The sequence below is a fragment of the Perissodus microlepis genome, chromosome 9, assembly GCF_051167445.1.
Source record: "Perissodus microlepis isolate ML-2025 ecotype Zambia chromosome 9, ASM5116744v1, whole genome shotgun sequence".
Taxonomy (NCBI): Eukaryota; Metazoa; Chordata; class Actinopteri; order Cichliformes; family Cichlidae; genus Perissodus; species Perissodus microlepis.
In genome coordinates, this window is record NC_140469.1 from 21,987,578 (window position 1) to 22,011,424 (window position 23,847).

A 23,847-nucleotide genomic window follows, 5' to 3' on the forward strand; every position below is an offset into this window, starting at 1 on the left:
GAAGAAGGAGCCACACTTTTTATTTAAGTAGAACAAATAAAGCAAAAATACTGTTAAAGTCTTTCAGTGAAATAAAAAAAAGGAAGTGGAAGAAAATGAAATGAAGGACAGATGTTTCCAAATTATGTGGTGGCAGAAAATAAAATAAAAGGACATTTGTACATACAAAAACAAAAACTCTCTTGTAAGTGTCATTTCTGATCATCTGAAAAGCAGATGATCCTTTATCCTTTATTTTTCAGCATATACCCCTAATTAACCCTTTAAGAACTTTAAGAATGTGGAGTACAATCAACACCTAAAATGATTTTCTTTGGAAAACGCTTGTAAAATCATTTTTTACACATATTTAAAATGTGACCATAGCATGCGGGAACAGCATGCTCCCTCATCTTGAATGTCAAAAAACAGACTGTTGGCGTCCTATCGCTTGCAAAAATAGTGACCTTACAGTGGATGAATTACTGTCCTGTCAATGTTCTAGCTCAACTCTAATAAGCGCAGGATTGTTCACAGAAATAGGGAGAAAAAAAGATAGAAATCCATTTGTAAGTCTGGGCTGTGACTATTTGCATGGTGATGAAGGCCCCGAGTGTTCTGCAGTGTTCAGATGTGAGTCCCTAACAATAGACCCTGTGTTTGTTCTTCTTCAGGAAGTTTGAGAAGAGCAGAAAAGGGGCGAAGAAGAAGAAGATAAGGGGAGGTCGTCAGTGGAGGGGATTACGCATTGTGAGGACTATGAGCATTTGCTTCTGCTATTGTGGTGACTGAATTGCTTTCCAGTACCAGGGTATTTAGTTAAGCAGATTGTGTTTTCTTACACTCAGCAATGATCTTCCTTGATGGCAGCTGGTGACAAGTGGCTTGGGTGACAGAAGAATTACACAAACAGGTAGGTGTGGTCTTGGTTGCTAAAGTGATTATCTTTTGTAAGAAGATAATTCAATGCAAGTTTATATATTCTCTAGAATAAGAAAAAAAACACAAATAATAACTTAGCTTGAAACATAAAAGCAGGGCACAGCTTCACTCCATGAATTCTAAATGAGCCCGTGGGTTCTGTGCATTAGTCACAGCAAGACATCTGTAAAGTTTTTGCTCTTTATAGATGGCTTTTGATGGAAAAATAGCTTCCTATGAAATACACTTTTTATTCTATTGAGCAATTGACTCCTGTGTATATTCTACATTTTCAAATGTTGAATTAATGAAAAAGTAACAATTAAATAGATTATTATTACCTATAATGATGTGTGTTCAGTGTTTTGGGTCACTTTTTTGAGGACAAGAAACGCAGATATACAAATACCCGAATATACCAAAAACATTCTCACTATACAATTAAACAACCAAGAGAAAATAAAGTGTATGTTATGTTAGCTGTTTATGTGAATGGACATGTGTGAATAAACAAGGACTAAATGCTGGGCCACTCAGTACGCTAAACTGATGATTAGTTGTGGGCTATGGAGGACCATGATTGCTAAAATTACAAACCAGTACAGAATGAAATAAATGACTCCATATATATGACATTTTATATAAATATATGCCTTCAAATGCACAGAAATTAAAGTTAGAATAAAAATACACTTTAAAACGTTATATAAAATGCTATTTTTTTGGGGGGGGGGGTTTAGCAATTGATCGCTATAAACTTATTTTCCAGTTTTCCATTCCAAAATTTTCCATTTCATCAGTTAATTTAATTATTTTAAACTGAATTTTTCCTGTATTAGTTTAACGTTCTGTATGTCACCCCACCCCCACCACATTTCTTTATGTTTTTGTGCTGCATGATGCAAAGAGGGCTTGTCATTCAAAGTGTGTTATGAAATCAGACATCTGCCTCTGGTATAACAGAACAACTGATCAAGAAAATTCCATTATGAAGACAGAACGCTGTCTTCATAATGGAATTTTGCTGATCAGTTTCAATAGTACACAAATAAAAGCTATTCTTGGGTTATGATTTTTATTTTTGGTGTGAGAGGCAGCCAGGTCCAGATCCTGGATGCACCCCCAAATACATTCTGCTCCCTGAATCTAACCTATGAAATGCAACAACAGTGCTGCAAATCAAGACATTTTTTATAAAGTGAACATAAGTACTCATAAAGAACAAACACAAATTAAGTAGATGGGATTCCTGATAAAAAACAAGAGAAGAAAACTTTCCAACAACCCCACAATTGAGTTATTAGATTCAAGATTCTTCCCTAAACTAATAATAGTAATTATAACTAATAAATAAACTAATCTAATCCAAAATTAATAACTGAAAACAAAACTGTTGGTAACTCTAATTTCTAAGAGTCAGGAGTTACTAATATTGTTCTAATTTATCTATCAAGAGTAATGTTAATAGTTATAGTAAAAATTGTTGTCTAAAGGAAATCTAATAATTAATGAATAAAATTCCAAAACGCACCTGAAGAATAACATCTGATGGATGTGAGGGAGGCAGACAGGCAGAACAGACGACCGTGTTCCTTTTCTGGCTTTACATGTGGGCAGTTAAGCCTTCTATAGCCGATCAGCAGTAGGGACAAATCATTAGAGAGCAGTTTAATATGCACTGGAGAAAATACAGCAGGATGGTCAATGTACCAGTGCACAGGGGCATGTGTAAGAAATCCAAAAACACAATAATAAATTAAAAATGGATAAACTGATTCGTAACATGAAAATAACATGAAAATGGCGCAGTAAATTAAATAATATAAAAGTAAATAAACACAAAGCGATTCGTATCAATTCATGTATCAACTTGTAAATATATTCCTCAATGTTTGCATTTATTTTTAATGTCAAAAGTGATTAATTCAAAAGCATACTGACTTATTTATTCCATATGAGTCTGCCGTTTAAGTTATTTTCACTCAAAATATTTTCTCAAAAAATATCTGATATCTTCAAGCTTGATGTAATAATTTTGTATCAAACTTTTTATTATAAGGAAATATAAATTAACTGATTCCTTTTATATTATTTTGCAATAACTCTAGTAGTATCACTTAATTACTGTTGATGGAAAAGAAAGGAGAGAAATAACAGGATGTAGTGCTGTTGCTGATTACCGTCAATGGAAATTCGTGACATTTTGCTAAGCAGCAATGATTTCCACTTGTGCACATAATAAAATCAAACAAATTACTAACTAACAAGTACATGATGGCTTGACATTCCCTGGTTGTTCTAGTTCATTCTCTGGACTTGTTTGACACCCCGAATTAGAAAACAAGTGCTACATGTCAGTGTTACTGTTTTATGGAGCTGAACAGTAAACAGCCAAGTCCCATGGTAGGCTCCCAAATGACCAATTAAGGACATTTTGTCTTAGAAGCTTGATCTTAAAGAAATGAGGCTTAACAGATGTTTTTTCTTAAAGATTTCAAACAGTTGTATTCAAAGTGTATTTCAGTGCTTCCTTTTCTCAGTTATCATACACGACACCACGCAAGAAGATAATTGACGGTTTATGCTTGAAAACCACAATAATTAATTATCTCATGAAGCTAGTATTATTTAGCAGTTAGCATGAACATTGTATATTGATACTGACATGTCATCCACAATGTCAAGTGAAAGCTGCTTTTTCTTTATTGCTGTGTTGCAACATTTGTGTTGGCACATTAGACACAATTTAATAGCATCCCAGAACCATTCCTACAAAAGAGCGTCATTTTATTAGCTAGAACACATCACCATATAGGAAAATGATGTGACGGTCTCAGCGCATCTAGTGCTTAACATTGTGAGACTGCAGCTCATTGTCATTCTGTCATGTGGTAGAGTAGCGTTCTGTACATACAGGCTACAGGAGGTCTGCTAGAAATGGGAAGAAGGCCTATTAGAGGTAATGAATGGCTGTCAACCACAGGGCACTCTGCATGTACAGCATGTCATGCAGAATGAGAATTTCTTCTGAAAGGAACCGTGGAGTCCAGTGATCTTTCTTTCTGTTTTCTTGTTTCACTGCTTCTTTCAGACCATATGCATATCTGTAAAAAGTAATAACTATGAAATAGCTAATCAAATCATAATCTAAAAGTCTTTTATGTAGACTTTGGCAGTATCACTGTTATTATCAAGTACTATTAAGATAGTTGTCACCCATGGACATATTTTTCACTTGCTCCTTAATGCTTGCTATTTACAGGCCTCGAGCTATTTTTTGGCCATATTATTTTCCCAGAATTTCATCAGTTATTTGTAGAAAGGCCCATCTTGTTAAATTGGCATTAAAAAAACATCTGTTGACCTGTGCACTATTTTGGCCACACTGATATCCTCGGGAAGATTTTGAGGCAGACTCCTTGGCATGTTGGCAGCTGAATAGTTGCTCAGACAAACATCATTGAGGGCTCTTGTCTAGTTTTGGCTCAAGGCGTTCAGTTTGGGCACATGCTTGGCAGCCCTATGAAAGACCATAACGGCTCACGATTCACTGGCCACTAATTGGAATGTCACTCCACGATGCTCGGAGATATGAATACGGCCTGTAAGGACATACATAAGCATAAACACATACTCTCTTTCACGTTCTGTATCGAAATTGAATTTAAGAAATAAAAGGCATCAGTAATTGATTTTACCAGCTCATTACAAATAGGTCTTGACAGCCAATTTACTTTTACAAGATTAAACATGAACACTATGAGCTGTTAAAGCATTAATACTGCAGCTACTCTAACTGCTACAACAACTTCCTGGGGTATAGTGCATATTGTCACAGGAACCAGCGATGCTAACAAACCATGCACTGCTCCTGTGCAGCAGTCTGTATTAAAGCATTCACATGGTGGGACTGTATATGTTATGTGGTTATATTGCAGTGTCAAAAAATCCTATTAAGAGAGTTTAGAATTATGGCTATTGTGAATTCTATCCCTTAATGAGAACTGATCCCACTGAGTGCTGATGTATGGTTTGCTGCTTGACCGGAGAGCAGTATAAAGTTAGGTTAAGGTTTAATGAGAAGATAAATAATTTGTGTTGCTTCACCATGTAGGACAGAAGTCAAAAATGAAAAGTGAAGTGAAAGAATTTCGAGTCTTTAATACATCTAAAATAATAGGGCAGAAAATAAAACTGGGGAAATTGTTGATAGACTATTAATAGTGGTTTCCCTGTGCAGCATAAAAGATAGATATTTATTGTCTCTAGTGGAAAAGAAAAACAACAGCACATTTAATTCCTATAAAGAAGATTGATGAATTTGTCCAAATTAAAGTCTTCTAACTTGAGCAATGCTGTCAGTGCAAGATAATGTATCTGTGTGGTCCTAACTAATTTGCTGTCTTGCCTGACTTTCATTGTCCTTACACTCTTGACCGTGATCTTGGTCCACATTATAATTGGTGCATCGATTTGACTCATAGTTTGTCAGAGGCATGTGTGTCTCTGTTTTCCATGTCTGGGCAGACATTGATCTAATTAGAAGTCTTCATTAGTCAGCTGCAGAGTGCAGTGTCATGCTTAAGGAATGATGTTCTGCCCCACCCCCGCCCTAGCTCCTTTCAGCACCACCATCACTATAACACAATACAGGCCCTTGTCTGGATTCAAAACAAAGGACTGTTTTCAGATGCTTTTGCAGGACTGCAGGATTATGAAAAAAAAAAACAAAAAAAACCAGTTCTCCTTTGATTTTCTATCTCAGATTTGTTAGATATCTGCTTTGTTGTTGTGCACTCATAGATATCAAACACTGCAGAAGTTGACAATATTTTTTATCAGAATCAACTTCCTAAATGCAGAACTGTATTTTAACAGCACTTTTAAATATTTCAACATTGTTAATCGTTAACTTTCAAGATGATCTTGTCAACAAGTGTCAACAAGTGATTTGGTTATGTTTGCATTTTTATATGTAACAGCTGTGTCTCCCAAATAATTTCGTTTGGCTGCTCGTAAAGGACCCCTTCCAGATAGCCATCTAAATATCCAGGGTACTGTATGCTTTGTAATTTTACATCAAATTTATGTAGAACCTACAATGTAGCCTGCTGCGCTTGCCATTATTTAAAGTTCTGTGTGAGGTGCCTCCATTGATCTACAATTTCTCTCTCTTCAAGTTGATACATCCTCTTTTTATCAATTTGCGTAATGGTGACAGAGGAGAAAATAGCATAGGAGGAAACAAGGGGGCTGATCACAGTCAATCACAGTTGACATGGACACTGTGTTGACATGACGAGTTATATTTATAGGAAGTTTCACACTGGGTTAAGGCAAGTTTTGGCATAGATTTTCAGAAGGGTTTCCGGTTACGACATATCGATGGTGTAGCCTTTATACATATTTATCTCTAAACTTCAATCTTTTCCTAAATGTAACCTAAATAACTCTTGGTTATGCAGCCTAACAAAAACCTGACAAATTCATTTTTAATTGCAGTTTTTCGTGAAAGTAAAAAATTAATTTAAAGAAAAAAGAAACTGGTATGTGAAAGCCCCCAAATAGGACAATAGGACACAGAATTTAGCCACTACTTTTAATATAGCACAAATTCTATATCCAAGTACCTTCTAGTTGTTTTTGTGCATGTTTAGAATCCGATCGTCTAATTTACTAATCATCAGTGTTATGGCTTAGTTAATGCTATAGATTAGATTATCATTTATTAATCAAATAGAGATCCTCTCAATCATATTTATATACTGCTGACAAAAGACTGGCCTTTTTATTAACTAGAGCACGCAAATATTTTCAGGGTCAAAAGTAAATATATTTTGATTAGTTCTCTTTTAATATTCCAATTTTTAAAATGTACCTTTTAAATCATAAAGATAATATTTTACCACTGACAGTTTTTCAATCTCTGTGCCCCACTGAGAAGTTCTTAGTACAGACATTAATTGAATTGTTAACTTTTATTTTAGAGACATGGTCATGCATACAAACCACATCATAACAAGATGGGATGCAGCACTGCCAGGATCATGAATTATGGTGCTGGTGAATGAAGAATTTGTAACATGGACCAGTGAAACTACTATCCTCTGTCCACTATCCACGTGAAGTGCAGAGGAAATGTACGGATGGACTGTAAAAATGAGCATGCCGAGTGTTTTGGCTGTGGCGATGGTGTTTTTTATGATTCCTGGTGGGGTGCTGAGTGATATGAGAGGTACTCAGGGTCTGGAAGCCCAACAATTGGCTCAGGGGTCCACTCATTTGCACCGTCGCCTGAAGAGAGGCTGGATCTGGAAACAGCTGTTTGTCCCCGAGGAAGATCCTACTCCTCGTGTTATTGGCCAGGTACTGCTTCACATTGAATGTCTGCCATGTCCTTGATATGGTACTTCCCTTTGAAAATGCATGCTTTCTAGTTACCTCGGGAAAATATGCAAAATTTAAAAAACAACTTTAATATAACTTCCTTTTCTTTTTGTAGCTCAAATCTGATTCTGATCAAGGTGAGTCTTTCATCAAGTACATATTATCAGGAGAAGGTGCTGGAGATGTGTTTGAAATAAACGAGTATACTGGGGAAATCCGGACACTGAAGAAGCTTGACCGTGAGGAAAAGGCGTTCTATGTGCTCCAAGCCCAGGCCATCAATAGATGGTCCAACGAACCAGAGGAGCCCCAGTCAGAGTTCATCATCACAGTGCAGGACATTAATGACAATGTCCCCCAGTTCCAGAATGAGCCATATGTGTCCAGCATTCCTGAGATGTGTCCAATTGGTATGTGTGAAAAAAAGTGAAAATGAAATGAAAAATGAATGAAATGTTGAAAACACAGACACTAACTACATTTTAAAAGGTCATTTCTAACAGCCTTGGTTATGCTTTGTTAATGGTGTGCTTGTTAGAACACTTTTCACATTCTGATCTAGTGTTAGCAAGCTAATCTTGTGGCATTAGCATGCTAGTACTGGCATGTTGGCATTACAATTTAAACACGTCTTTGTCCAGGTCTAGCCTTTTTTTAAATTCAATAGTTTAGGACCAAAATTACCATCAGCTGTAGAGAGTCTCTAAATCTAAATCTCAGCTTTTACTACTTAATGTGTAAATAAGTATTAGTAATATTAGCGGTAATAGCAATATTCAACATACATGTATTTTTTATTGACTCTTATAAGAGAATTTCTAAGCTTCCACTTTGCTAGATGGCACTTCCTAGAAACAGTCAAGAATGAATGGGCTGTAGTTCAAAACCTTTCTGTAAGTATTAAGGACTCTTAATACTTACAGAGCCTTGTTATTGCATTCGCTGCCTGTTGAACTTAGGAGAGAAATACTTAGGAGGCTGTTCTGTCACAATGAGTTGTAAACCTTTAACCCACTAATCAGCCTTCCTTTTAAGAATATCAACAAGAAGTCATTAGCATTTTTCACTTGAGTTTAGATTAATAATCAGTATTATAGTAGAAATTTTCTAAATTTCTTTCTTAAAATGGGGAAATAATTATTTCATACTTTTACTATACAGGTCTTGCTCTTACTGACAGCTCAAAGCATTTTTACCTTTTATCTCCATCACTCTTCTTCACTGCTCCCTCCAAATTATTTTGTACAATTTCTGGTATTAATAGGACATGATGTCTAGATCTGTAAGGATCCGTCTTTTGTATTTAAAATATAATTCACAAAAAGGAGTAATTTATTTGCAAATAAACTTTTTCTGTCGTATTGATAAAAACTGACATGCTACTGAAATAAATTTTCTTAAATTAAATATTGACTGAAGACAATGAACAAAAGGTTATATGAATGTCTGTCATCTGTCCCTATTCAGGAAGTTAAAAATATTGGATTCTGTATGATAGCTCCAATGCCTTTATGGATAAATTTCTTAAATAATGTTATTATAACCACTGCCCTTTCATACCACAGACATTACCATTTCAATTTATATGTAATCTGCTTTAGCAGCATAATATCTAGCTCGTAATAAATCATAATGCATTTGACTCAGAAAGAGAAAGTGAGAGGGGAAGGTTGGAGTGAGGGCATTGTAAAATAAGAAATGCTGCGGTAAATCCCTGACTGTGTGAAAGACAGAGTGCTCTGTGGGAAGAAAGAACTAGATAGGGAAGAGGGCTGAGGGAGCAAAATATACTGTAAAAAGCAAAGCAAGGACAAGGATATGGTCAGTGGAGAAAATACAAGTAAGTGTGAAAGATGCACAGATAAAGGTGAATGAGAACGAAGGAGAGAAAACAAGCGGCACGTGAAGAGTGAGATGTCACAATAGGGTTGGAGAGGCTGTCACGCACACCTGCACCGCCTTACCGAGTGGTGAAAGGCCAAGGCTGCTTTACCGCCCCCACCTTATCAACCCTTTTGCCTTAGTCAACATCCCTCCTCTAACCCTACCTCAACTATCCACCCTCTTCCATTTCCACTACTCCCCCCTGGAGCCAGTCAGACAGACCCTGCGGGACTATACGATAATCACTTTATTTCCCCATCGACTGGAACTGCTGCCTGAGCTAACTCTGACTGTGTGATCTGCTCCCCCCCCACAGGGACCACAGTGGCACAGGTGACAGCCACAGATGCTGATGATCCCATGTTTGGAAACAACGCCAAGCTCATCTACTCCATCCTGCAGGGGGAACCTTACTTCTCTGTGGAGCCAAAGACCGGTACATGATGCTGACAGATATAAAGTGTTTTAGTTTAAACTAGCCATTGTGTTTAATCAGGAAAATGTCCGATCTTCACTTTTGGCAAGTTTAACATTTCTTTTTAATTATAAGATTACATAAACTTACTTGGTAAATGTATCTCTAAGGCTTCAGTCACAGTCGAGTAAAACTGAACAGCAAACTGTGCAACCAGGAAACTGATGATTGGCAGTAATTGTGCTGCATTTGTTTTGCCGTCTGGGACCAATTGCTAGTAGTTGCTGTAACCACTTTTGTTCACAAGGCAATGGTTGCAACAGGCGCCTGGTGGGAGGCAAGCTCTCTTAGTCCAACTCAGATAAAGAACAACACTAAATACTCTCAAATAGATTGTCGATGGTTTGCAATAAATCACCATCCAATTTATAAACACTGATAGACTGCCAGCAGGTTGCAATCAGTCTCCCCCGATGAGCAGAACTCATCTGCTCCATCAAATAATAAAACACACAAACGTGAGTTACTTTAGTTTGTAGTAGCCTATTTACTGTAAACTAAGCTAAATTTAACTCTGACAAGCGTGTTTTATATATGTGATAGTTGTCAAAATAGTTATTGGACTCAGTGACTAATTAGCAAGGAGAGATGGGTCAAAGTGGTCCTCTTGCTTTTTACTTAGTTCTTTGTCTTAGAAAATGCAGCTATTACCTTCTCCCTTACCTTTGAACCACAAATTTGCGCTGTTCTTGGGAGAATGTGGGTAATTATTAAAATCAACTAGCTGCCTCCATTTGTTTAGAAATGTATAAATTAAAAATCTGACCCTTTTAGATCTGAGAGAATGTGCCTGATGTGTAGATGTGTGGATTCTATGCAGTCTCCTTGTGGCACGTCCTCCCCTGACTTTGGTACAGCACTTCCCGTCTGATATAGATAGCAACAGATTTGAGATTTATCACAGTTAATCGGGGTATTGTCGCAAACAGACTGCATGTAAGTGCCAACTTGATCCAATTCAGTCAAAAACTGATAGCAGACGGATTCTGTCTCAGTGCCATTTCGGCATGTTTTATCACCATCTTGACTTGCTAACACCAGTTTGAAGATGGCAGCTAACTCTAAGTGGTCTCAGAGCTGGTCTCTGTCTTTGAAGCAACCATTTAAAAGGCAAGAAGATCATACGTCGCATTCACAGTCGCACTAATTTTCATCATATACAACCACTTTTTCCCTAGAATGACTGGAGCCTAAAAGAGCTATTGACAGATTTAGCTACTTTTGAGGCCAGCTAGACAAGTTCATACTGTGACAGACAATTGATTTTACTAATGCCCACATGCATCCCCGCTATTTTCTTGTGTAAATCCAAGGTCAGTTACAGCACTTCCCACACATATTATTGACCTTAACTGTGATAAGTTGGGGGAGGACATCACCGGCATGGAATAAAATATTTTAATGCAAATTACTGCACTATGCAAAAGTCCAAATATGACTTTTTAGAAAGCAAATTGTTAGTTTCAATTGAATATGTATATATATATATATATATTTTTTTGTTTAACTCCATCCAACTTCAGGGTCACTGAGGCACTGGAGACCACCCCAGCTACCACAGAGCATGTTTGATCTTTTCATAGTAAAAATGGAGAATATGAAAATGTTTACGTCATTTCAACACAAGATTCAGTGAACATGATATTGAGATAAATTCAAATCCACAAATGGCCTATAAATTTGTCGGGTCAATCTAATTTGTTTGATTTAAATTGTTTACTGTTTACTGTTGCCCTCATCTTCCAGTTTGCCCAGACAGAGGAAGCATTAAGTCATCTGAAAGCCCTCTTAATATTCCTTTTTGCGCTGATTAAATTTGAAGACTGGACATTTATTGTGATGCAGTTTTACTGCACATTTTGCACAGCGCGCTCAAGTGCAACTTCAGGCAAAGTTTGTTTACTTACTGGAAAAAAACAAAACAAAGCAAAAAATCACCCACAGATATATTTAATGCTGTCTTAATGAACCAAAGACTCCTCTTGGCCCCCTCCTCCTCTCTCCCTGTCTTATCTACCTGCAGGGATTATTGTAACATCTTGGCAAAATATGGACCGTGAAGCCAGAGAGCAGTACCAGGTGGTGGTGCAGGTGAAGGACATGCTGGGTCTCAGCGGCGGTTATTCCTCTTCCACTACGGTTACGGTCAGCTTGACAGATGTCAACGACAATGGACCCACATTCCAGCAGCGTGAGTCACAGATATGACTCACAGTGATGCAAACATTGGGCCATACACAGTGAGGGAATCAATGAAAGAGTACAAAGCACTGCAGTCTGTGAGGACATGTTTAATATTATACCTATGAGCTATTTATTTGATCACACTTCTCCGGTTCGGGTGGGTGGTTTGTGCTGCATTCAGCTGTCTGTTATTCAGCCAGCAGCCAAAATTAAAAGATGGCAGGCTTGAGAGAAGAATGAGAGAGAGTGAAGGAGACAGCAAAGGCGATTGGGATGTTTTGCTCATTTTGCGCTTGTGTACATGTTCCATACACTGGATGAATTTAATCATTCACACATGAGAGGACATTTGTCATGACCTTTGGAAGCAAACCTCGCCTTCCCAGTGATAAACCCCACTAAATGAATGCCGTGGGAAGAAATCAATTCTGTAGGACTGAGACAGCAAGAATGATACCTTTAACTATTAATGTCACATTCACATTCATTGAATGTGTCCCATGGATTTTATGTTCAGTCAAAAGGCCTTTTAAATATTGTATGGCCACACTTTGCTTTGAACCATGTCCTATGTTTTGTCACATAATTGCAAATTATTATCAGCACAGTTTTTTTTTCTTCACAAGCAGCTGGTTTCCTGTCGAGTGTCGCGTTCCACCCAGTTGTGGCAGCCATCCAAATGGAGTTGCTCAAAGACACAATCACATTTTCTCATCTTCTTATTACAGTTAGGCTGGGATTATGTGTTGCCACAACTTATCTTTGACTCACACAAATTGACCCTCCACCACAATGTTCTTCCTTCTTATCACTTTATAGACAAGCAGCCTCTCTTGACTAGCTATTAACAAGTTACTGTCAAGTTCTGTATACTGTGTTCGGGTGGAGAAACTTTTTCATTTGTTGTGTTTTGCTCCAAATTTAGCAACTTTTCAAAGTGTCATTGCAGACAGCACAAGTACCAGTTTGGTGTCAACTAAATTTTGTATTCCTTTTAATATCCTGTTCCAAGGTTCATCTTCTGAGCCCAATGGCATCAAAATGATTCATAGAAAATATTCTTGTTTCTTCAGACCTTTACACCTTTGCTGTCCCTGAAAACGCAGCCATCGGCACCACGGTAGGCAGAATCATGGCAGAGGATGGAGACACTGGCATCAATGCCAAAATGACCTACAGTCTGGAGGGTGAACTGGAAGAAAGCACTTTTATCATTAAAACAGACCCAGTAACACAAGAGGGAGTGATTCTACTGGCCAAGGTGAATCCCTTTACAATATCTACCTCGAATATTTAGATTCTCTGTGAATATCTGTGCATGTGTGTGTGTGCATTCTATAAATCTATAGCTGCGTATGAAAATGCAAAATCGGTAGAGCACGTTGGTACTTGAAACATTCTGGTTTCTGTTTGAAGTCTGCAAATAATCTAAATTTGCCAGTCACTTTTAAGCAAGCTTTGGTTACATACAGTTAAACAGTTCAAGTGGAGAGTAAAGGGTAGATTGCATTTGTTGAACAACAATCTCAAAACTACCAGCTATACTCAATGATCTTTGCATGGTACAGGAAACCTTGAGCTTCTATTCAGATATGCTGGTTACAAAAAAAGAAGAAATGGCTGTTGTTTTGGAGAGGCTAAACCAAACAACTAACCCAAGATTTGTGTGTGTGTCTGTGTGTTTGTCTAGCCACAAGTCCTTCTCTGGGTTGGGCATTTGGGTACAGCAGTACTTGAAAGTACTTTGTGTTAAAACACAATGACATAAAACATTGAAATATTGAGAATAAAGTTTTAAATTTAGGCTAATGGCACTAATATCATTAGTGTACAGCTGCTGGACCTTCTACAAAAGGCCTTGTGTAGATAACTTAGTAGATGAGTAAACAAGCCTGGAAGACTTGGCTTCATTTGTGCAATGTGAAATAGGTAAAAATGGAGAGATGCAAGGATTTTGATGGTTACACCTTTGTGCAGTACAGAAGGGATGATGCTGTATCAGACAATCAGGCTGCAGCTGATGACATTTCTCAAGTCCACAAGAACCCAAGTACACACAAGAATGCATATTGAGATGGATGAAGGGAGTTGACCTTATTCTCGACATTTCCGCTTTATTCTCAAAAGAGTGTTTCAACTTTATCCTCAAAATTTCAACTTCATTCTCAATATGAATAATAAAAAACGTCTTTTGACTATTTTTTGTTTCTTAAGGTGGCTCTAATAACAATTAAAATTGATAGGTGTTACATATTAATATTAAGAACCAGAAATTGCATTAAAGTATTCATATCTCACAAAAACAAAAAGGATCAGTACTATAGTCAGTTGCAGGAAAATGTGAAGGGACAGCAAACAACACACACGTACATATATATGAATGGCTTGTGTCAGTATAACCAAGCATTTGCACTAAACATACACGAGCCTAACTTTTCTTATAATCTGTTTTCAGTCAGTGTTCATAGTTAAGCTAAATGTCATGTTTCACTCCTTTGCAAACTGTCAGACTCCTGTGTCTATTGACAGACTGTGATTGACAGCCAAAGCATGCTGTGCAAATGATCAACAACTGCTTCAACAGAACCAAGCCAAAGGGTGGTCCAAACCTGTGTGATATTGTCTGTCTGTGTGTGTGTGTGTGTGTGTGTGTGTGTGTGTGTGTGTGTGTGTGTGTGTGTGTTTATTTATTTATTTATGTATTTTTCAGTGAAATAATCACATCTTTTTGCAAAACCACAACCACAAGGCCAATTAATCTATCGGTTAATTCAAAGAACATTGAAAAGTTATTGACCGAATTAGTTCAAATTAATAACAAAAATCAGCTCCTGAATACCGTTACTACACTTAAATAGAATGAAGACTGCTGTCTGGGTGTTGCTGAACTTGTGATTTCACCTTATTCACTTTACTTTTTCACACTTATATGCAATACCTCTCTCAATTATAGAACAGGAGATTTCAATTTAGATGCCGTGATCATGAAATAAAATAACAAACATTATTGACTCTGTTCCTGAATCATTCTGGGAATGTGGTAATGGTTTGCATGCTGTTTTCTTATTACTAGCAGCATGTTAATCAAAACCGCAGCATTATTTAAGTGCATACTCACAGCTGGTAGCATATTGACACTAACTAAACAAGTTCAACATCCAATTGCAGTCATGTCCTGCTCTCCTCAGAAAAATAATCTGTTTTACATACAACTTTCTTTGTTTTTCAAAAGTTTTATCTGTTTGATTATTTAATTGTGATAAATTATGTTTTTTATTCTTCTTGTAACAACCTCTGTTCTAATACAAGCCATAAAAAGTTGAGTATTTCTTTCCTTCGCAGCCTTTGGACTTTGAAGTTAAGAGACGTTTCGACATGACCGCTGAGGCGGTCAATGACCACGTGGACACTCGTTTTCTGAGTTTGGACGACTTCACTGATAGGACGACAGTGAAAGTCATTGTGAAAGATGAGGATGAGCCACCTGTTTTCCTCTCGCCAGTCTACGAGTGGAAACTTGCTGAAAATGCAGCTGTGGGAACTGTGGTTGGCAGCGTTAGTGCTAGAGACACTGACACAGTCAACAATCCCATCAGGTAATGTGAACTGTCTAAACCAGTAAGAATGGCATATGCCATCCGACTACCAGTACGATAATGATAAGGTAGATACCCAAGCTGGCATGGGCTGAACATCTTTAGACAGCTTCCTCCACAGGGTGAAAAATCATTTCATTTCAAATAGCGTTACCGGTTCGGTGCATCCATTTTTACCCTTGATCTCTGGATACCCTGTACATGGTCATATTTATCTCATATTACTTTAGTAGGAAATGAGCCCTGCTGAATAAATCATGACAGTTTTTTTTTTTTTTTTAACCTCACAGGCTTTTCTATCTATTGCCATGGTATTATCACAAAGCAACGTTGCTAGGACGTGGGAATGTAATAAAGCACCATACGAGGTGGCATATGGAATTGAGATTTGCAGTCATTTGCAAGTGGGGCACGTTGCAGAGGAGACAGCCGCACTACTGGTGCCTGTAGTCCATCTCAGCAGAGCTTAAGAATGGCAGGTGCTGCATATCATCTTCAGCCTAGCGTCTATTACTGTCCCTTTGGTGACAGTGTCTCATTGATTAATAAATTCAGGCTGACATTTTAGTGGTTTCCGCAGTTCTAGTAAATATGATTAAAGTTGCTGTGGTCAAATTTCCCATGCTGTTATCAGCAAAGTAGCTCACAGAAAGATTGCATTACTCTGATATCCTAATTTACCAGGTTGTTCTAATCACTTTTTATTAAGAGTCCAATGATGATGAGAAAGTGGTATACAATAAAAATGGCCTGGTTTGCTTGTGATAGTTACATTCATGCTGCCTGACGATTATTTTGACAAAAAATTGTAGACCCACTTGTCACCCATTACCAGCAAACATGCCACAAAACATAATATCATGCAAGGCAGCTATTATTTAATTGCCATAAAAGCTTGTCTCTTTTTCCATGGTTACGAATTTCCATGTCTACCTGCTTTTATCTTCTATTTATACACTTATGTCAAAACAGAAAATGTCTTTGGTCAGATTAAAATAATATTAATTTTAAATAACTGTGAAAATACAATACCATCTGCATGAGGTGCTTTGTTTTCACAGTGTTGTTGTCGCTGTGTCAGACTAGCTCGTGTGTGTACTTGCTTTGTTGGATATCTGTCAACAGATTAAAAAATTGAGCAGTTTGCCTAATTAATCTCCCTGTGGTATTGCAATGTTTTGTTTGCCCAGAAAACAACCTTTCCTTCTAAATGGTATGTCTCCATGATTTTTCTTCCAGATACTCTGTTGACAAAAGGAGCGATACCACAAAAGCTTTTAAAATAGACCCAAACAATGGAACGATAACTGTCGCTAAGTCTTTGGACCGAGAGACTGCAGCCTGGCACAATGTGACAGTTGAAGCTAAGGAAACAAGTAAGGAGAGTTTCATGTTTTTTATAAGAGCGTATGGTAATGTTAATGGTCGACTTATGGCACAATTATTCCCAAACGTGCAAAATATGTTCCAGCAATTTGCTGATGAGAAATCTACTATAGCAGAGATTCACAAACAGGGTTTTCAAGCACTGGACAGTGGATTGTTGTTTAAAATATGGAATTAAAAGCAACAAATAAATAGCTCAAATTGTTAAATGAACCTTTTTTAAATTAGATTTTAAATTGTTGTACACAATGGCATGAATTGCCCATGTTCATTTGCTTAAATATTAGGATTTTTTGGACTTTTAATTCCATTGACTTTAAAAATGTGTCCTTATTCATTTACTCAGTCATTCATTTTCTGCTACCATGTACTAATCGCCAGCAGGTCATGTGATGGACAGAGGTTTCTTGTTAAATCACAACCCAACAGTATCTTAGCTTCTCCTTCACCCACTCACTCATCGACTCTCCGTCACTCCTTAGACACCAGAGTGTCAGGACTGAGAGATATATTCATGGAGTGTGTTATTCCACTTCTTCATGGAGTGTGTCATTTAGCCTCAGTCACACAGGCCTAGAGACTGTCGTCTGGCAGCAACCAGTTGGGTAAGGACAAATGTGTATTCCCTGACCAGTTGTGAGTTCGCTGTAAAATCATTTGGTAAAGTCCTATTCATACAGGCCTAGAGACGAGTCCGTCACCCTCTGCTGATCACTACTGCCCGAAGAAAAGTATGTATTCTGCAACTGGTTGACAACAGGTTGCTGTCGGTTGCTATCGTGAAACTGGTCGCAAAGAAGTATACAGTGGTGTACTGAAAACCTCCTTTTGTGGGCTTTGGTAGATAGCGGATTGCCACGGTGACCTGTAGTTAAACTACTCACCAAGTGGTCGTGAAACCAAGAAATGAGTGATGCAAATTGGAAGTGAAGACTGTTAGCCTGAAAAAGTACATTTTGAAATGTGTTGATTGCAGTGGTGATGCCACAACATTAACTTTAAAAGTAAATGTTCTGCATTTTCATTTTGCTTCACACTTTTTCAAGCTTCACTACAGCAAAGTAAATGACATGCAAATTATGCACAACAACGGCAATATGCTGGCAACCAAAGCAATCAAAATTATTTTTAGGCGCCGCAACCTGTTTGTAACTGATTTAATCCAGCTGGTCTTGTGTTAAAATTCTGTCTTCATGCTGTCTTCGTGGTAAAAGATAATATCATATTTTTGTCAATCTTTTGCAGAAAAGAAAAAAAGAAAGAAAAACAATTACATCTCCACTCTCAAAAGTCTACAACTTTTGAAGAGTAGAGATATTACAAGTTGTAAAAAAAAAAAAAAGCTTGCAGGAAAAAGTCAAATTTGATATATTTTCGTTTCTACCTACTAGTCGTTCAGTTTCCATCTCACAGACCAGTGGGTGCACCTCAGAAAAAAATGTTGGGAACAGCTAGTGTAGACTGAAGCCTTAAATTTCCATAATAGGTATAACTGTTTACTGTTGAATCGTTTATTTTGTTTTGGTGAAAGCAGTGTGATGCTGTTGCCCGTTTTTTCCCCCGCATTCCTAAAGCTAGAAGACAGAAACATTTCTCAGTCTTAAGTGTTATTTTGACAGAGCTTTTACAAAGCATTTATGATACATGGACCCAGTGGACTCCAGCAAATGTCTATCTTCACTACTGCAGCGCAGAACCATTTATCCTCCTCTGTGATGGTGTTCATCAAAGTACTGGACATAAACGACAATGTGCCAAGGCTTGCAAGAGATTACCAGCCATATATCTGTGAGGGGACGCAGGCAGGAGAAGTATGTATATTATGATGCACTGATGTTCACAATTTACTACACTGCAGAGTGGAAAGCTGAATATACATGAATGTGAACTGTAAAAGTTGTCATATTGTGTCCTATAGTATTTCTATCTATCTATTGATCTTCTTTACATTTTGGTTCCAAAGAGCCAGACTTGAAAATGGGAAATAGCTGTATTGACACAACACAGACTGAACTTTCTGAGGCAAGCTTTCTTGTAATTTTTTTAAGTAGTATTGGGAAAGGTTTTCTGTAGATAGTTTTTCTTGACTTGCCACTTTTATGCCCTCCGATTATCCAGATATCTCAACATTTTTGGTGCAAAACATACTATGTATGTCAACCTGTGTTATCTTTGGCATTTTTCCTAGATTTATTAAAGAAATGAGAGCTACATTGGTTCATCCCTTCAGTACTGTGGTTTTTTTTATGTTTGAATGATTCATAGGTAAATGTTAAGACTGTTAAATCTGGATTGAAATTAGGGTCCACCTTAAAATATAAAGCACCTTGATGCAACTGTTGTTGTGATTTGGCGCTGTATAAATTAAAATTGAATTGTAAGTGAGTGAAAAAGCAGCCAGTGTCCAAAGACAATTACTGAAAGAAGGCCTTGTGAACTATTGCTAAAGCCAACTTCCATAATTGACAAGAAAGTCTGGCTCCTTGGAAGCAAAATACAAAGAACAGAACTGTGATTCTCAACTTTTGCATAATACTGTGATATATATATATATATATATATATATATATATATATATATATATATATATATACATATATATATTTGTGTAGGTGTGTGTGTGTGTGTGTGTGTGTGTGTGCTCAACAAATTTATTAGGTCACTACACCATGTAAGGTGAGAACTAGAATTAATTCAACTTGGGTAAAGAATTGTTATACTAATTGCATTCCTTATACATCTTTTTCCTATAATGCTGTAATGTAGTTCTGAAGCTATACATTCCAAATCAGAATAAATATACGGTGGCCCTGAGAGGCCAAATGGACTCCAACTTAAGAAAACACCAGTTTTATCATGATTCGTATAATACTGATGATGGATGTTTAGGCTAATAGTTAGGCTAACACACTTACCTCTCATCTTTTCTTTCCTCACAAAACCGATAGATCCTCCACTTCATTTAAGTGTCTCCCAGCACAATTCTTAGCATATTTTGGTTCCTGCAACTGGTCCGTTGGGTTATTGTCTCCCCAGAAACACTTCCCTTGTGCTTTTGGAAATCTATTTTTTCCTATTTCTGTTATCGTTTTTCCTAATTCTGTTGTGTTTTGTGTGCTTTTGCAGCGTTTTTCTTATTGCTGGTGTTTTCTTAAGTTGCAGTCCGTTTGGCCTCTCAGGGCCACCGTATAAAGAGGATGTTTTCATTCAGCAACAATAAAACAGGCTTTCCTAAGATGGCATGATGATACAGATTATCTAATGAGGTTCATTTATGCCACAGCTGCCGAAAATTACCTGGACTGGCAATTACCAAAATGATTTTTTTTGTTTCCACCAGTATGGGCAAGCTCTTTAATCAAATTGATAATTTTAATGCTAATTATTTAATAAATATTTAAAAATTCATTATTTTTGTTATGCACGTATTTTCACATTTACTGTTTTCCAAAATAAAGCAGATAAAAATAGCAAACCACAATATTTTTGATAAAGTTGCCAAATTACAGTTATTTAATTGCATTCCTGAACAGAAAATTGTTGCAATGGTTGAATGTTATGCTTCATTAATTTCAGTGCAGTAGCTCAAGTTTGGGTATAAATATATGAAGTCGTTTTTTTTGGTAACTTTTTTTTCACGTATTAATAACAATGAAATTTTTTGACAGATTTATAAAATGCCCATGTTTTCTTTTTTCCATGATAGGTGGTCTGATAAATTTGTTGAGCACTCTACATCTGTCTGTATATATGAACAGATGGATACAATTCCTCCTTACTTACTTTCATCACTTCTTGCAGCTTTGTTTTTTCTGTATTTTCTGTTTTTGTTCTCTCAGCTCATTCAGCTGCTCAGCGCTGTTGATCCAGACGACCCTGTCGAAGGACATCATTTCTACTTTTCTATGGTCCCCGAGAAGCGCATTAATCCAAACTTCACAATCAGAGATAATCAAGGTTATAGTCAAATCAATAATATACAAATGCATATAAATGTGTCTGCTTTAGAATTACTAGATACCATGCTCATTCAGTAACTATTGAGTTACATCAAACAGGCTCTTAGAGTAGCATAACGACTCACAACAAGGGAATCATTTAGAGCGTCTGTGTTGTTTCATACTCACAAAGTTGGCCAGTTAGCTTCTAAAGCGCAGTTATTACCCTGTATTATTGAATTCATTCAATCCATGCCAGAATGTTACTATGAGGTAATGCCATTATTCATTTTGGAAAGACACGACGACTAATTGTGAGTTTTAGAAGCTTGAGAAAGAATCAGAGTCACTGCTGCACCTGTTTCTCACATTTTGCTAAGCTTCTGTGGAGGCTAAAGCTTTATATTTTCTGTATAGACATATATGTGAGTGAGAGTGTTGCTTATAGTCCCACTTAGCTCTTTTTCAGAAAACAGGCATATTTTCCCCAAATTCACCCCAAAACATGTGCAGTGAATGATTAAAAGAAAGTCTAGAAACTAGAAAAATAATAATACAGAGATTAATGTGATGTCAGTCTAACAATGTAATCGGTCACAGTGTGACTTGTTTTCCCTCCAAGTGCAACGAACCAGCTGCTGACTGACTCAGGGCTATTGCAGAGAGACCCTCAGCATAAACTAAATCTGTATAATTATACTTCTTGCTCCATAAAATGTCATCCTGCAAATCACTGACATTTTCCATCAGATGCTTTAGGCTGTGGAGCAAAAATGAACTCGAAACCAGAAGAAGCCACGGTATCCCATATGGTTCCTGCCAGAAAAGCAATGAACAACAGCTAAGTAATAACCTGCAATGATTTTAAGCTAAGGACAAAATAACAGCGATATTTTTTTGATTAAAGAAAAAATAAATAAATGCATCCTGGAATATTCTGGGATGAAAATCCTTCTGTAGGTTCTACTTTTTGTGTGACTGACTGCCTTTTAAGTGAGCAAATTGAGGTGTTTGGCTTAGAGTGCACTCAACCCTTTTTTAGGGTTTATAATGAAAATGGGCAGCAAATTGAAGAGACATCATTGTTAAAGTACAGAGCATGTTTGAATGTGTTGAGTAAGTTAGAATGAAATATATGCAGGTGCAGCGTATGGGTGGTTAGCCACTCAAGCACAGCAGTCCAGTCAGCAACCAGGAAATGAATAATGAATCAAGAAACAAGTTTAATAAAACACATTTCCATATGCCACAAGGCTTATTTGACTCCAAAGAAGTTTTTTGTTCAGTGCCTTCATGAAGTCTTACAGGCACACTCAGAAGTTATATTCATTTTCCAAATTTACTTTTATACATTGACCAGAAATTGATTTGACAAGGCGCAGGGCTTTTTAGAGAGCCTGGTTTTTATTTTAAATTGCATTAAGTTTGTCACTTCACAGGTTTTTCTCCTTGTATTGTCTTGACACATCAGCATTCACATAGTGATTTCTCATGTTTTTTTAAAGAATGCTGAAAAGGGCATCTCTAACATTTGGCATACCTTTTAGACAACACAGCTGGAATCGTGGCACGCCGGAGTACTTTCACCCGTAAGGATCGAACCCAGTACCTTTTGCCTGTGGTGGTGGCAGACAGTGGCTCTCCAGCCCTCTCCGGTACTAGCACTCTGACCATTAGTGTGTGCAGCTGTCAGCCTACAGGTCATTGTCCCACAGGAGGGGTGGAAGCCCTTGCTCTCTCCATGGGGGTGAGCCTACAAACCTTGTTAGGGATTCTGTTCTGCCTGGTCACACTCACAGGTAAGCAAGCATAATGTTGTCACATTGCATATCCTGTTTAAGTTTAGAATAGTGGATGTTTCAAATGATCAAACAAATTTTTAGTACTAGAAAAAGATAACCCGAGCAAACGCCAAATCCAGTTTTAAAGTGATAATTTAATTTGTTTAGAAAATCCTATCCAAACCTGAAAAAGTAATTGCCTCCTTGTTAAATCATGAAGTAACTAGGATTAACCATATTTTTGGAAAGCAGAGCACAATGTCAGTAGCCGCAACCACAGCTGATTGCTGTCAGATCTGTTGAATCAAGAAATCCCTTAAACAGAACCTGTTGAAAAAGTAAAGTAAATGTTGCAAAAAAGCAACATATCATGCCATGATCAAATTAAGCCACTGAGAAACAAATTCATTGACATCTATCAGTCTGGAAAGGTTTACAAAGACATTTCAAAGACTATGGAACTCCTAACTATAATGAGAGCCATTATCCAAATAATAGAGAAATCTTGGCACGGCGTTAAACCTTCCCACGAGTGGCTGGCCTACCAAAATTACACCAAGAGTGCATGAACGCCTCATCCAGGAGGTCAGAAAAGATTCCAGAAAAACATCTAAAGAATTGAAGGCCTCACTTGCCTCAGTTAGGTAAGCGCTCATGATTCAACAACAACAAAAAAGCTGAATAATAATGGTATCATGTGAGAATTCCAAGGTGAAAACCAATACTGACCAAAAAGAACACAAAGTCTCCTCTTATATTTGCCAAAAAAACATCTTGATGATCCCCAAGACTTTTGGAAAAATATTCTGTGGACTGACGAGACAAAAGTTGAAATTTTGGGATGTTTCCACGACTTGGACAACTTGCCATAATTGGTGGAACAATGAATTCTGCTCTGTACCAGAAAATCTTACAGGATAATGCCATCAGTTTCTGCCCTGAAGCTCCAGCACCCTCGGGTTATGCAGCAGGACAATGATCCAATACCTCCACATCTATCTCTGGGTGGCTTAAAAAAAAACAAAAACCCAAAATGAAGGTTTTGGAGTGGTCTAGTTAAAGTCCAGAATTAAAACTCATTTGAGATTGTTTGGCATGGCGTTAAACATGGTGTTAATTTTCTAAAATGTGGACCAAAATTCCTGTGCAGCAATGTGAAAGACTCATTCCCAGTTATCACAAATCTTTTTTGACACAGGGTCAAGTAGGTTTGGATACCTTTTTTCCCTTAATAAACAAATTTCTCATGTTCATTAACAATTTTGTATTTATGTGGGTTATTTTTGTCTAATGTTAAAATTTGTTTAATTAATGGA

General features: G+C 37.2%; 1 protein-coding gene across 1 annotated transcript in view; it reads left to right on the top strand.

Moving 5' to 3' along the window:
- The first annotated feature begins 384 nt into the window (after positions 1 to 384).
- The window catches only part of cdh19 (cadherin 19, type 2), a 35,603-nt gene continuing 12,140 nt past the window's right edge, over positions 385 to 23,847 (top strand). Inside the window, exons 1-12 of the mRNA XM_084939657.1 lie at positions 385 to 729; positions 828 to 892; positions 6,888 to 7,266; positions 7,403 to 7,697; positions 9,488 to 9,607; positions 11,670 to 11,837; positions 12,904 to 13,091; positions 15,173 to 15,426; positions 16,666 to 16,802; positions 18,502 to 18,623; positions 20,652 to 20,769; positions 22,298 to 22,549. Of these exons, the coding sequence (XP_084795783.1) occupies positions 7,039 to 7,266; positions 7,403 to 7,697; positions 9,488 to 9,607; positions 11,670 to 11,837; positions 12,904 to 13,091; positions 15,173 to 15,426; positions 16,666 to 16,802; positions 18,502 to 18,623; positions 20,652 to 20,769; positions 22,298 to 22,549 (1,882 nt within the window). The 5' untranslated portion in view covers positions 385 to 729; positions 828 to 892; positions 6,888 to 7,038. The remainder of the gene's footprint in view (positions 730 to 827; positions 893 to 6,887; positions 7,267 to 7,402; positions 7,698 to 9,487; positions 9,608 to 11,669; positions 11,838 to 12,903; positions 13,092 to 15,172; positions 15,427 to 16,665; positions 16,803 to 18,501; positions 18,624 to 20,651; positions 20,770 to 22,297; positions 22,550 to 23,847) is intronic.